Raw genomic sequence first — 13,279 nt, 5'->3', positions numbered from 1 at the left:
TTCTTCTTCTTCTTCTTCTTCTCCTTATTCTACTTCTTCTTCAGAAACCCCTACCTGTTTTGATCTTTCCTCCTCGCTTCTTCTTCACACTGGTATCTTTTTCTCTCCATCTTCCTCCAGTGGTGATATTAGTGGTGATGAATCTGAGCATAGGTTGAGCAGCTTTTTTCTCTGGCCAGCATGGATTGTCTTTGCATCGTCACCACTAAGGTAAGAGACACAGCACGAATGAATGATTCACTGGAGAGCAGACAGAGAGTGGATGAGCATTGTGGGAGACTGAGGCATGCAGTGAAACAGGAGAAGAGAAGCTCTGTGTGTTGGTGTTCCGAATGTTTGCATGTGCAGATGTTTTTTTGTCTTCATCACCTCATTTCAAGCAAAGATCTGAATAGATTGTTCTTCACTGTTGCTCTCAGCACATATTAACTGTGGGTTATCATGTCTTGACAGGGTGAGTTGTCATATTCAGTCTGAGTGTGTGTGTGTGTGTATGTGTGTGAGGGAATGATTCACTTCTTCCCTCTAACTACAGCATGTGTGTCAGTCAGCAAACCAGAGAGAGGCCGGCTGCCTGCCTGTCCGTTGAGATCTGGCAGCAGAAGTTGGGTTGAACTTCTGTCAGCCGGCTCGTGGCTCTGCTGCAGCCCTCTGCTCACACAGCACACGAGCACTTCTCGGCGCTGTGGAGTTCACTTGGCTCAGGTTGCAGGCAAAATATTATTGCATCATTACGGTACACAAATTCTTATGCAAGCTGCAGTATTTTATTTTAGAAAATGTCAAAGCAATGTACTTTTGAACTCTTATCCCTGAGGCATTTCACTGTCTAAATGACCATTGCATCAGTGGAGAGGGGAATCCTCCTCAAAGAGCCTCGTGTAACTCAAGGCAACAAGTATAGTTTTATGCTAAGCACTGTATCTTTCTGCTCATAACTAATATGAAAAAGAATATATCACTTTAGTTCCTGAGGATATGACATGTAATATTTTATTTTTGGTAACACAATTTAGTTAAAAGCACTCATAATATATTTTATAATGACTAGAGATGCACTGATTGCAATTTTCCCGTCCATTTCCGATTTTTAAAAAAAAATTTTATTCACGGCATGCATGCACAAATATTTTTGTAACTTTTCTTTAGTGGAAAACTCAATTGTATGTTCATATTAAAATAAAACAAACTGTTACATAGCTTAAACATTTTCCCCAAAAGTGCTGATGAGAGATGAAATACAACTGAAATGATTGCTGGTCACTCATTGTGATTCTTTTTTGCAAGGATTATATTTGCCCCTAACTGTTAAAGAATGGTTAAATGAAAAGAAAATATGAATAGGAGTACATATCTAAAAGTAATGTGAGTTGATTATATGTCATTTTTAAATGTAGGCTACAGCCACATCTGATCTGATTGAACAATTTCTTTTTCCTTCAGTGAGAAACACCAGAGCCAGGGTTGGAGTGATTTCATTGGTTTATTCCATTACTTCATTGAAAGCCCAATGGCCACTAAGAGTAACATATAATTACATTATAATGCATAATAGCATTGATAATAATGCATTATAAAGATAGGCATCGGAAAGGAAAATGGGATAGGAAAATGTTGCAGTAATTTCTCTTATGTAATTATACTTCCTTCTTTGTAGATAATACAGATGTTTTTACTGTTTTATGAGCTGCTGATTTTCTTAACCACCGGTGCTGTGATTGGTTGCCTTAAAATACACTTGTGTTTTGATTCACTGTTTGAGAACCACCTGTGTAGTGATTGGTTGTTTTAAAACACCTGTGATGTTATTGGCTGCTTTAAAAACCATCTGTGCATCTGTGCTATGATTGGTCATTTTAAAACCACCTGCAGCGTGACTGGTTGTTGTAAAAAACAGCTGTGTTGTGATTAGTAGTTTTTAAAAAAACATCTGTGCTGTGACTGGCTGTTTTAAAACCACCTCTTGTGACTGGTTGATTGAGAATCACCTATGCTATGATTGCTTGTTTTAAAACACACCTGTTTTGTAATTTGCTGTTAGAGAACCACTTGTGTTGTGACTACTTGTTCCAAAACCCACTGTGCTGTGCTGTGATTGGTTGTTCCATAAACCGCCTGTGCTGTGATTGGTTGTCTCATAAACCACCTGTGCTGTGATTGGTTGTGTTAGAGCCACCTGTGTTGTGACTACTTGTTCCAAAACCACCTGTGTGGTGATTCGTTGTTCCATAAACCACCTGTGCTGTGATTGGTTGTTCCATAAACCACCTGTGCTGTGATTGGTTGTTGTAAAACCATCTGGACTGTGATTGGTGTAAAACTACCTGTGCTGTGATTGGTTGTTTTAGGAAAACCTGTGTTGTGATTTGCTGTATTAAGAAACACTGCTATGAAACTCTGCGTGTATAATCATATGTACACTAATTTTTGTATTTGTACCATTTTGCCATTTAATAAACGCACAGCAGAACCTTGTAGGTGATTTGAGAGCAACCAATCACATCAGCACCACTAATCATGCCATTGTACCAGCACCACACTGAACAAGCAGCTGATAAATTTTATTATTAGATTAATTTAATTTGGTCCTCTTCTTTATTAGTTTTTGCAATTGGAGCAGAAACATTATGCATAAAAAGTGCAGGAAAAAATAATGCACCTTTATTTGTAGATCAGAGGTAGCTTGTTGCATTTAACGTCTTTTTTTCATTCAGTTTGACTCTTTTTAATTCCCTCTGCTCAAACAAGTGTCTCTGTGCTTAACAACAGACAGAACACATGAATGGGCTCATTAACCTACTAATAAAATGCTTAAACACCTGTAACCTTAGGATGTTAGCAGGTTATTTAAATAAAATCACAATGATATGCTTTTTTCCCCCACATTTATAAATGATCAAAGGGCAGAATTGAGGTCATTACAGGGCTGGATTCAGCCCACAGGTCACCAGTTGAATAGGCCTGGTATTCACTAACTGTAACAATAGCAAAGTCTTCAATATACAAGACATGGTGACTGCGTTGAGTCAACAACAGGGAACACAACCTTGAACAGGTTATTCCTTAATACCAACATGCCTACTATTTACATCACACTAAGGTCACACTGACGTATTACATGGAGCGGTCTAAGTGAAACTGACAGAGCTCTCTTCGTCATTTATGCGGAAAATCTCCATTGAGTGGTTTGCAGCCTAAGTATAGGCATGGTCTACATCCAATCAGAGAGTTAGCCCGCTGTTCTAGCTGGAAATGTTAAAGATGGATGCATACTGTATATGTCCCTCTTCCTTGCATGTTTCTGAACACGTGTGGCAGGAGCAGAGCCGCTTTGGTCAATTAGGATGTTGATATCCTGAAAGCCGTGGTGAAATATTCACGCTGTCTTTTGCATGAAAGCCATTACCAAACCAGCCTCAGTGAGCTGCCCTCCACTCAGAGTGCCTCACACAGAGTGGCTGCCTTCTGTCAGGAGAAAGTGTTGTAACACTGGATGCAGTTTCTTGATGGAGGTTGTGATTTTGTTTTTCAAAAACAGAATCTGTGGGGACTAACAAACATTCGTGTGATCATTCCATTTACACTCAGTGCAGTAAGAAGGCTGAAAAGATCTGCCCCGTTGTGTGTTTCATCAAATGGCAGAGGTCATGGCTGCATGTGTGCTCGTGTGTGTGGGTGTCTATAGAAAAGCCACAATAATTGTGATGCACGCTAATACATCAGTCAATTAATAATGTCACTTTTTAAAGCTGAGATAGTTCATGCTTTAGCTAGTGCAGAAACTTAATGCATCAAACAGTTTGAAGTAAACTTTAGCTGTTCCAGCTCATCAAGCTGGCGCCATAAGAAATTAAAAAAATCATATAAGATATGAAACTGAACTTGAAAGCTTTCTTTTCAAAACACTGAACCTGGCTGCAAAATACATGTACTTTTTGAAGTGAAGTGTTAGTGTTAGATTGTTTTCACAGAGCCGAGGAAATTTATACCTTAAAGTCTGAACACACGTTGTTTCATGCAAAGCATATGAAGCAAAATGGATCTGGTAAAAATAGTAATACCTCAATTGTGATGATAATTTCCGTCAGCGCGTCAATGGGAATTCAGTTCAATTAACATCGAGGTAATGGACCTAGCACTACTTATTTATAGATATAAAAAAATGATTCTGGAATTATGAAGAAAAAGAATCAGAGTACTTAAGAGAATAGATTTTTTTTCCTGGGGAAGCTTGGGCTGGCTGCAGGAACATTGCAGGAGTCTAAGGCATGTGCAACATTGTAAATTGTCAATAACAAGCGAGGACGAGTCCTCCACTGTAAGTTGATCAGCAGTTTATAGCTGTCGATTGTCTGTCAGTCTCAATGTTCAGCCTGTTATTCTGAAAATTCACACTCTGGAGTTTGAGTTCAGTGCCTGCCTGTCTCACTGCTTGCCAAACTCCATTAACATTTTGCGCAATTTAACCGTTCTAAACATCTACACCTCCTATAAGATTATTAATGATTTCTGACAACTCATAAACAGGTACTTACTCATTAGACGAAGATTCGGCATTAATTTGAACTCTAATTAATGTGAAACAGGCAAACAAAAACAGTTATTCCAGTACAAAATAGAAATTTCAAATTAAATGTTTCCTTGATCATTGATGACACATTATAGCCATTTTATGATCTATTATTGTAAATATATTACAGATGTCTCCTTTAAGTAATTTATCAAGTTAACGTGCTACAGCTTCTAAAATAAGAGATTTAAAGTATGCAATTAAATGTAAGAGATGGATTAAACTCATCTTGAGTTGGACCTGTTTTTAAAACAGCAAGAATAAATAACGACGTTCCTCTTCCTTTTATGATAACTTTGTTCCTCAGACAGACGACATTGGGGATTAATAGACACAAACAGATTAGAAGGCATTTCTTTTTAATGTGCCACAGTTACTTTTACATGTCCAAAAACATTCATGCTGTGAGTGACTTGCTGGATGAGAAGCTCTGTGCTGACCTGCAGGCAGCTGCAGTTAAAAGCCAGTAGAGAAAGTACAGCATTTAAACGTTACTATGCACTCAAAGAGAACTGTGAAGATTTGAATGGTTGTAATCAACGTGTCAATTTACTGTATCACAGTTTGATGGCACTAGTGTCCTTGAAAAAAAAAAAGAGGAGAATTGGCAAACGAGAGCATCTGAATTACTTTAAATCATTAAGACAAAAATGTTATTTCTTTCCAACACATCAGCAGAGTTTCCCTAGAAGCTGCAGTCTGTAGGGTGTAAATGGGCTTGAAATGGCCTGTTTTTGGCTGTGAAAGTATTTTGGTCAGAAATATTCCACCAGTGTGCCACTCAGTCAGATGTTAAGAATTGAGCTGGAAGTCTAAATGGTAAATGTGAACCAGCATGGCTGCTAAAATCAGCTGAAACTTTTACCATACTGAGTGTCAGTGTGTACATCACTCTAACATGGTGGGTTGCAAGACTATACACTTTTGCTGAATTTAGTACAGTCTTTGTTAGTCTGGTAGGCAGGGGGCATTTTATTTTTATTTTTATTGGCCAAAGGTTCCATAATAACCTTTAAATGAATTTAAATTTCACCCCAAAATCAAAAATAAATATTTTCCTCTCTAATAGAAAGAGTAGATTCTAAAGCAGTTCTGTTTTTTTTTCTAGTTTTGAGAGAAAACTAGACTAGGCTTCTCCTCTTGGCTCTGTTTTCAGGCTTTAGAAGACCTAGAATGTGATGGGAGACACTGTCCTTTCAGAAGTTGGTAAGGTAGTTGGTTGTTGAGTCTCAGTCCCAAAACATAAATATATTAGGAGCTGAGAAGGAGATTCAGCAATCAATTATCCGTCTCCAGAATCACTTCCAGCACCTTTTAACGAGTAAACTTATCTGTGCTCTGGTTACACTAAAGCAACTAATTCAAGAGAATCTTGGGAAATGAAGGCAAATGCACTGTGCGGATACTCTTTAATTACCACTTGTTACCACAGTAGCCACTGTTCAGCATAAGTTACATAGATTAAGATCATTATTTAACCTAACCTAAGAAAGGTCAAATAGTTAAGGTGGGACTCAACTAGCTTTAACACAGTGGACTTTTCACAAATTCTTCACAACAGTAAATCTGTTGTTATGAGGCAGCAAAACGGAAAGGAAATGTGTTTTCATCAGCAGTAACTAAACTTTAGAGATTCAGTCAGAAGTACTGAGAGCTGAACACACAGACACTGTTAAAAATGTCCTCCTCTCTGCTCTCTTGCGGCGCAGAGTTGAGTCTGACACCACACACTTTGTTTGAGAGGGAGAAGCTGGCAAGCAGACTGGCTTTGGCTCGACTGGTTTTGGGTTGACATATCTCTTTGGTCTTAGACAGATTACACTGATAAATTACTCTTGTTGGGAAGCTTTTATTGCACTTAAGAGTCACAAGTTGTTGTCAAGTCGAGCCTGTCCGCTCCATGTGAATGTGCGTTTGTGAAGCAACAGAGGAGAGAAGGGGGTGGGATGTAAAACTGACAGCAAAACACAGCCACGCTCTCACACTGAAATGAAAGAAGTAGACATAAACTAGGCAAATAACACAATTAAAATAGCTTGTTTCTTTCAGGGTTTTTCCTACGATTTCCACAGGGATTTGCTGTTCACATTGTAGCATTATGAGGAAAAGTAGTCCAGTTTCCCCTGGACACATCATAGTGGATTTTTCGCATCCTTTTGGATTTCACCTGCCTATGAACATCACTGAGCAGCTGTAACTTAGGCACAATGAGTGTCAGGATTCCACAGTTTTCTCATTCTGCCTGTTGATGCTTCATGTCACATTGCCTGTAAGGCTCACTTTTTGTGTTTGCCAGCTGAAGAAAAGCATAAAAAAAAACGCTGTCGGTGCAACCCTGGCTTTTTTCTGTTGTTTGCTACTGGATGGAAATGACAAGAAGCCACATTCCCTCAATATAAGTCAATGGAGAATGGTGAACCGTTTCCCCCTCTGGTGTGGCCGAGACTTATTTGCGCTCTATCTCTGTGGATCAGAGCAGCCACGCATCACTTTCCTCGACCACGTCGCATTTAAGCACTATTGAAATGCCAACGCCAAAAATAGAGAAGACTAGTGTCATTCATGTGCATGTCAGTGTTGTCAGTGTAATTAGTTTACCATAAGGCCACAGTGAACAGACTAAAAAAGTGAAATAGTGTCTCAAAAAGTGACAGATGTCACAAATACATCACCTCAATAAGGTACTTGTACATATCAAGATATACCACCCGTGACCAACAGGTGGAGTGGTTCTTCTCAGGAACCCCAATTTCTGTAATTTTTTCAATGTAATGACACTGGCTGTTGATTGGCAAAGAGATAGCATGATTTTTCATCTCAACATTGATGTGGTTTTCTTATTTTATCCATTTAAACTGACAAAGACCTCAGAAGTTATATTGACCACCAGTTAAATTAGAGTGGTTGTTTTCCCCCAAAAAGGGGCGGGGCATAACACAGGAGCAAAGTACCCGGATAGCTTAACCTAATCTTTACAGATTTTTTAAGCAGCATCTCCAAACTGTAAATTCCACATATTGTATACTGTAGTGTGGAATGAACCTGCAGGCCTACATGACAGCATTGTTAGCATGTTTTATATAAGGTTTAACTTCAGCCCACACTTAATGCTAAAGCTAAGATTAGATGTCCTCTTGTCTTTGAAACACTCCCCCTCAGTGATTAGGGGTGTCACGGGACTAGACCGCTGTTGAAAAAGATTTGTAAAACACTGTATTGATGTCACAGTGTCACAAACCCATCAGCTCTTCTGTATCTACAGTAGCATGTCCACTTCTTCTGCTCTCTGAAAGTATCCTGATTCATTATGAATATAGTCCACAGCAGTCACACAGAGCTCTTAAAAAGCGCCCTCTCTTAGTGCTCATGTCATGGGATCTCGTATGACACTGTGAATATTATATTCAGCTCTACTACCTTAAGTATTCAGCTCTCCATAATGAATGTGCACAGCATAATGATATGCAGTTTTCATTCCATAGCCACGTTATGTAATGCTTCGGGGGCATGATGAGTACTGTGCTACAGTTCAGCAGGAGAGGAAAATAGAGGGGAGAAAAACACCACAGGAAGAAACCACTCCTACATGAGTGTGTTGATACTCTGCCATTGTTTCTGTTTTTAGATCATCTCTCTCATCTGGATTCTCACACCCTCACCAACAAATGCTGATTTCGCTGACTATAATGACTGTTGCTGGCAAATTTATTTAGCTCTGGTTATTTACATACATTTATGTGAGTTGGTCAAACAACAAAAACAAACCTCAGCTACAGTTACCCGGATAAAGGGATAGTTTAGATTATTTTGAAGTGGGGTTACCTTGCTGCCAGACAAACTTTTCCACTGGAAACTGCTGTCATATAAGTCAAATATTGATTTTTCCAAAGCCACCAGACTCCTTTACCAAAAACAGTGATTTAAACTTGCAGAACAGGGGAGTTTCTGGTCTGAACTAACCCTTTAAAACACCAGTCACACAATAACACAAACTAATTAATAAATCAAGGTAGCAGGAGACCAGCAACTCCCACTTTTTGCGAGGTAAAATTACTGATTTTGTCAAAGGAGTCTAGTAGCTTTAGAGAGAGTGATATTTGGGTTATATTACAGTTATAACATAGCAGTTTATTATTATATCATTTATTCTATTAGTTTTAGCTCCATGTAGAGTGAATAAACATGATGCTTCTCACATAATGCTTGTCTGCCTTAATGACGCACTTTACACATTTTTACCGATGATTTATTTCAACAGTGCTGCATGACACTGAATTTATCAGGTAATTATCATAATCAGATTCTCATAACCAGTAATGACACATCAGTACTTATGCATTCACTCTTATATGTTAGGGGAGACCGGGGATGGTAGCATCAGTAACGGAGCAGTTGTACATACTAGATCCCTCAAACTTTGATAGATGGTACCTGTATTTATCTACTGTAAATAAAACTGTTGGATGTCAACAAGACAATCACAGATTGTGTGAGTTAATGTCAAATGCAAAGAGTAACATAATTACAGTTTTGCTGTTGACCCTGTCCACAGCAGTACACTGCTTAGCTTCCAACACCGCTAGTCCTGCTGCTTCTCCAAACTGGGGGAATGTTGACCGCCATCTACTGTAGGTAGTATGTTCACTTTGGATGTGCTATCAATGCTCACCAAAGATAATTACGTGCAAGAGGAAACACCAGTCTGTTAAAGTGTGGGCTGTGTCTGGTCAGTTTCAGAGTGTGAGTGACAGACGGATGAATGAAAGATTGGCAGAAAGAGCAAATCTTTTTTATAGGGCTCGTTTCAATTCAGTGGAGATTCAGTGTACTTCTGATCAATGTACAGCAAAAATCAAAAGCAGAAATAAGTTAGCACATCAAAATTTCATGTAGTTCATGCATGAAACTGTGGATTATCTGGAGTGACCGGGTCATGATTTCTGGAAAGAAACACTGGTTTTGAATTTTCAAATGTATTTTTGTGGTGTTTTGAGCACCACAAGCAGAGTGTCATTTAGTTCCATTATACTGTTTCTTTATATGCTTTGATACATCTGTCAGATATCAGCCATAAGATCATGATATTGTAAATCAGATATTATCATATATTTATTGGCTAAAAGTTCATTATGGAAATAATAGATGATAATAAAAAATTCTTGTTATCATCCAATAATTTGTCAGCACCAATATTAATTGTGCGTCCTTTCAAAATAAGGGTTCTCCTACATCTTTCTTCATTGTGTCCCATAAACCTGCTAATTTCTTCCAGTTGCATCTTAAGGTTGTATTTCTCTGATCTAACCTGCAAATGAACTTCTACAGCCTGTGGAATCAGAACAGAAACAGTAAGTGAAGCCTTGACAGACTGCGCCACTAAACACGTCTTTCAGCCAGCAGAGGAACATGTCCACACACCACTGATCCCCGGTACCTTCAGCGAGTCTATTTTTGCCTCACTCGACGGGCCGTGTCTGTGTTGTGGGGTCAATATATTTCCTTCCTCAAGGACATGTTGAAGGCTGCTCAGGCTGATTCAAAGAAATGATGAATCATGGAAACGATTTGGGCGTAATTTGAAATTCTTAGCAAGTTAAAATCTATTTTTTATAAGAGCACATACCAGATATATCTGCTGGTTTCTCATGATAACTCAGGAAATATGGATCTGTCTGTCTCTGTCTGTCTCTCCCTCTGTCTGCCTGTGAAATACACAGTTTAACAGTATTAAGCTGCTAATTCTTGTTAGAGCCTGGCCAGGGTAGAAAGCACGTCCCCTGCAACAATAATAAAACTTTCCTCCCACTACAGGGCAGCCTGCTGGGTAGATCTGTGATCGGCTGTGTTGCCTGGAAACAGCACTGCTTCACTATAGGGGTGAAGAGGACTGACTTTCTGGAAAGGGCAAATAGTCCGAAGTCTAATGAGTTTGTTTTTACCGTTGTTATTGTGTTGTGAGCTTAAGTCACATGATTTTCAGTTAATTCGTTTGAGAGTTAATTCAGACTCGTACCCACCAATCAGAAATGAATATACCACTGTAAGTGCTTGGTGGCCTTCCCCATCAATTATTGGCCAGGAACCATGGATGAAAACTAGCCTTTTGGCTAATTCTGGCATATTTACAGTATTTTTGTTAATGCACTGTCCCTGAGAAACAAATAAATAAATCCATCAATACCTCAAGTTCAAGATCTTTAACTAGCCCACTGTATCACCAGAGAACGAGTGGGTCGGACACTTGTGCCTGTGGATGGAAGGTTAGATGACCGTAGGTCTGAGAGAGAAGACGTGTTAGCTTATTAGCAGGGTAACTTACTACCAGTGGAACTGGAAGAAGAAAAAGTGTAGAAAAATTCTAATGTGATGTGGAGAGTAAAAAAACAGAGTGGATTCTTAGAAAGATTAAAAAATTAAGAGATGTAGAAATGGAGAAATTAAAGCAAGCACCACTTACGTTAACTATGCATAATCCTCGATGGAGACAAAGACATTCTGAACATCTCGAGACATCATTGGCATGTGGCATTGGCTCAGATCCACAGGTGTATTTAAGGACTGAGTGAGTGATACTTCCATCACCCTCAACATAATACTGACGGCAATAATATTTCTACCTCATTCAATTTTTAAATAATGCTGTTTGAGGCTGCAGGGATTGTGCAATAGTTTCATGGTGTTTTTATCCCAGGGTATGTGTAATATCTGTTGTGTGCAATGTGCGTATGTGCAATGTCTTGTAATGTGGATTATGTGCAATTTATCATGTAGTTTGTTTTATTGCAACTGTGGAAGCATTCTTGTGTGCAGTATTTGAGTCCAAGACAAATGTCCCTACGGGGACAGTAAAGTATATTGTATCATATCGTATGGTATCTGTATTGTATCGTATGGTGTCGTATCATTTTGCATCGTATGGTATTTTATTGTATTGTTTCGCACCGTATCGTATCGTTATATCATAGCTGTCTTAGCTATCTCCTGTTACCTCATTAAGGACATTGTAGAGGGTAAAGATAGGTGGGGGTCTTGTGCAAGTTGTGCAGTTTAATCTAAATGCATTCTTATAATCAAAATTAAAGCAAAATCCCATTCACATGAAAGCCTGCAATCCGTGTCTGTAACATCACAATATTTTTGACCAAATAACTTGATATTGATTTTCAACAATATTGTAGGTATGACGAGTGGTGCTTTATATTAACTCTGGGGTTACAAATTTTGTTGTTTTCCTTAACCAACAGTTAAAAGTTTGTATTAAGATACAAAATGCAGGTTTTTTTCTCATCTTTATTTTTTTTCGTTTTCCCCCCTCATTTTATGTTTCTTTTTTAGTTTCCTAAAGTGAGATATATAATGACTAAGTGGATAAGGACAAACAGTGAAACAGTTAAAACAGTCTGGAAAGTTAAGAAAATTGTATCACTTTATTCTAATACAGCCTTAAAAAACAGGAAAAGGCAGCACTTACGGAATGTCATGGAATAGACCTAACAATATCCACAGCACTGTCACTGTGGCTGCTGATGAACAATGTGAGTTTCTGGGAAGGTGGTGAAAAAGTCGTAAGCCCTGTACTATAACTGTCCTCAGTGACCATCTAAAACTATAACTGGCTAGTGTTCAATATAGATAACATTATAATGTATAAAATAATGCAGCTGCATGATGTCACTCTGACATAATGGACCCCACTGTCCCTTAAATATCAGTCATGTTCTCAAATCTACAGTATAGCACAGTGTATTTTTCTATTTCACTCATTAATACAAATTTCATCTGAAACAACATGTTACTGGCTAAGCCTTGTTTCTACTTCAGCCTGTCAGCTGAGGTCAGTAAAGTGACCCGATGCCCGATTGCATTCAAAAGCTGCGCGGTTTAAAAAGGCATCATGAGGACAAAGTGGTGGACCTCAACAATTTTCGGAGATTCAATTAAAATTTCAGCATCAATAGCAAGTGTTGAAATAATTGATACTACAAGTAAAATTAAAGTGAGCTCACACTGAGAGGCTCTGACAAGTAGTTTTCCAGTGATTCACATCATCCAGCTTTGATATTTTCTGTAGAGTGGTTACAAGATGATAGTCGATGATGGTTCAGTCAATATTTGACCCAAGCAATGTCTCCATCATGCTGCCCTCTGCCTGTTCTCCTCCTTTCTGCAACAGTTATTCCTTCTATGAGCTGTTATAGCACTTACTCCTACACGATTTCTGTAAGTGACACTTTTACAGTTGCATCCTAACAGCATTTAAAGCCCTTAAAATGTATACCAGTGGTATCCAGTGAGCCACAGTAACATATTCAGAGGCAGATTTACTAAAGATTTTTTGGGAGCTAAAGATTCTTATTTTCTTGTCTGGTTTACATCAAGGTTTGGCGTAGCTAAAATGGAACAAAATTGGCAGGACCACTAAAAATAGAATTTTTGGCCTTATGCAACATGTATTTTAAGATGTTCCTTTTCAGAGGTGCAAAATATTGGAGGAAGAAATGAAGATTTATACGGCTAACCACCGAGCCAGATTTATCACTGCTGACTGACCACTGAAGCAGAGGAAAGTGTCTGAGAAAAGCAGGTGTAAAATCTGCAGCACTGACGTATCAGACACACGCAGAGCAACATCCTTTTTTTCCACACAGTGTCACCTTTCTGTTTGTCTCAGTGACCTCCTGCTCATTTTTCCTGACATTTAATGGCTCA

General features: G+C 38.6%; 1 protein-coding gene across 22 annotated transcripts in view; it reads left to right on the top strand.

The window, feature by feature from the left end:
• Positions 1–13,279, top strand: part of dlg2 (discs, large homolog 2 (Drosophila)) — a 279,866-nt gene that overhangs the window by 58,871 nt on the left and 207,716 nt on the right. Inside the window, exon 2 of one of the 22 annotated variants that reach the window (XM_084730740.1) lies at positions 121–210. The exons of the other annotated variants lie outside the window; for them this stretch is intronic. Coding sequence (XP_084586866.1) covers positions 181–210 — 30 coding nt within the window. The 5' untranslated portion in view covers positions 121–180. The remainder of the gene's footprint in view (positions 1–120; positions 211–13,279) is intronic. 22 annotated transcript variants of the gene reach the window in all.

This window comes from Lutjanus erythropterus, chromosome 11 (genome assembly GCF_056507025.1).
Source record: "Lutjanus erythropterus isolate fLutEry1 chromosome 11, fLutEry1.hap2, whole genome shotgun sequence".
NCBI lineage: Eukaryota > Metazoa > Chordata > Actinopteri > Lutjaniformes > Lutjanidae > Lutjanus > Lutjanus erythropterus.
This window is presented reverse-complemented; position numbering and strand designations above follow the sequence as displayed.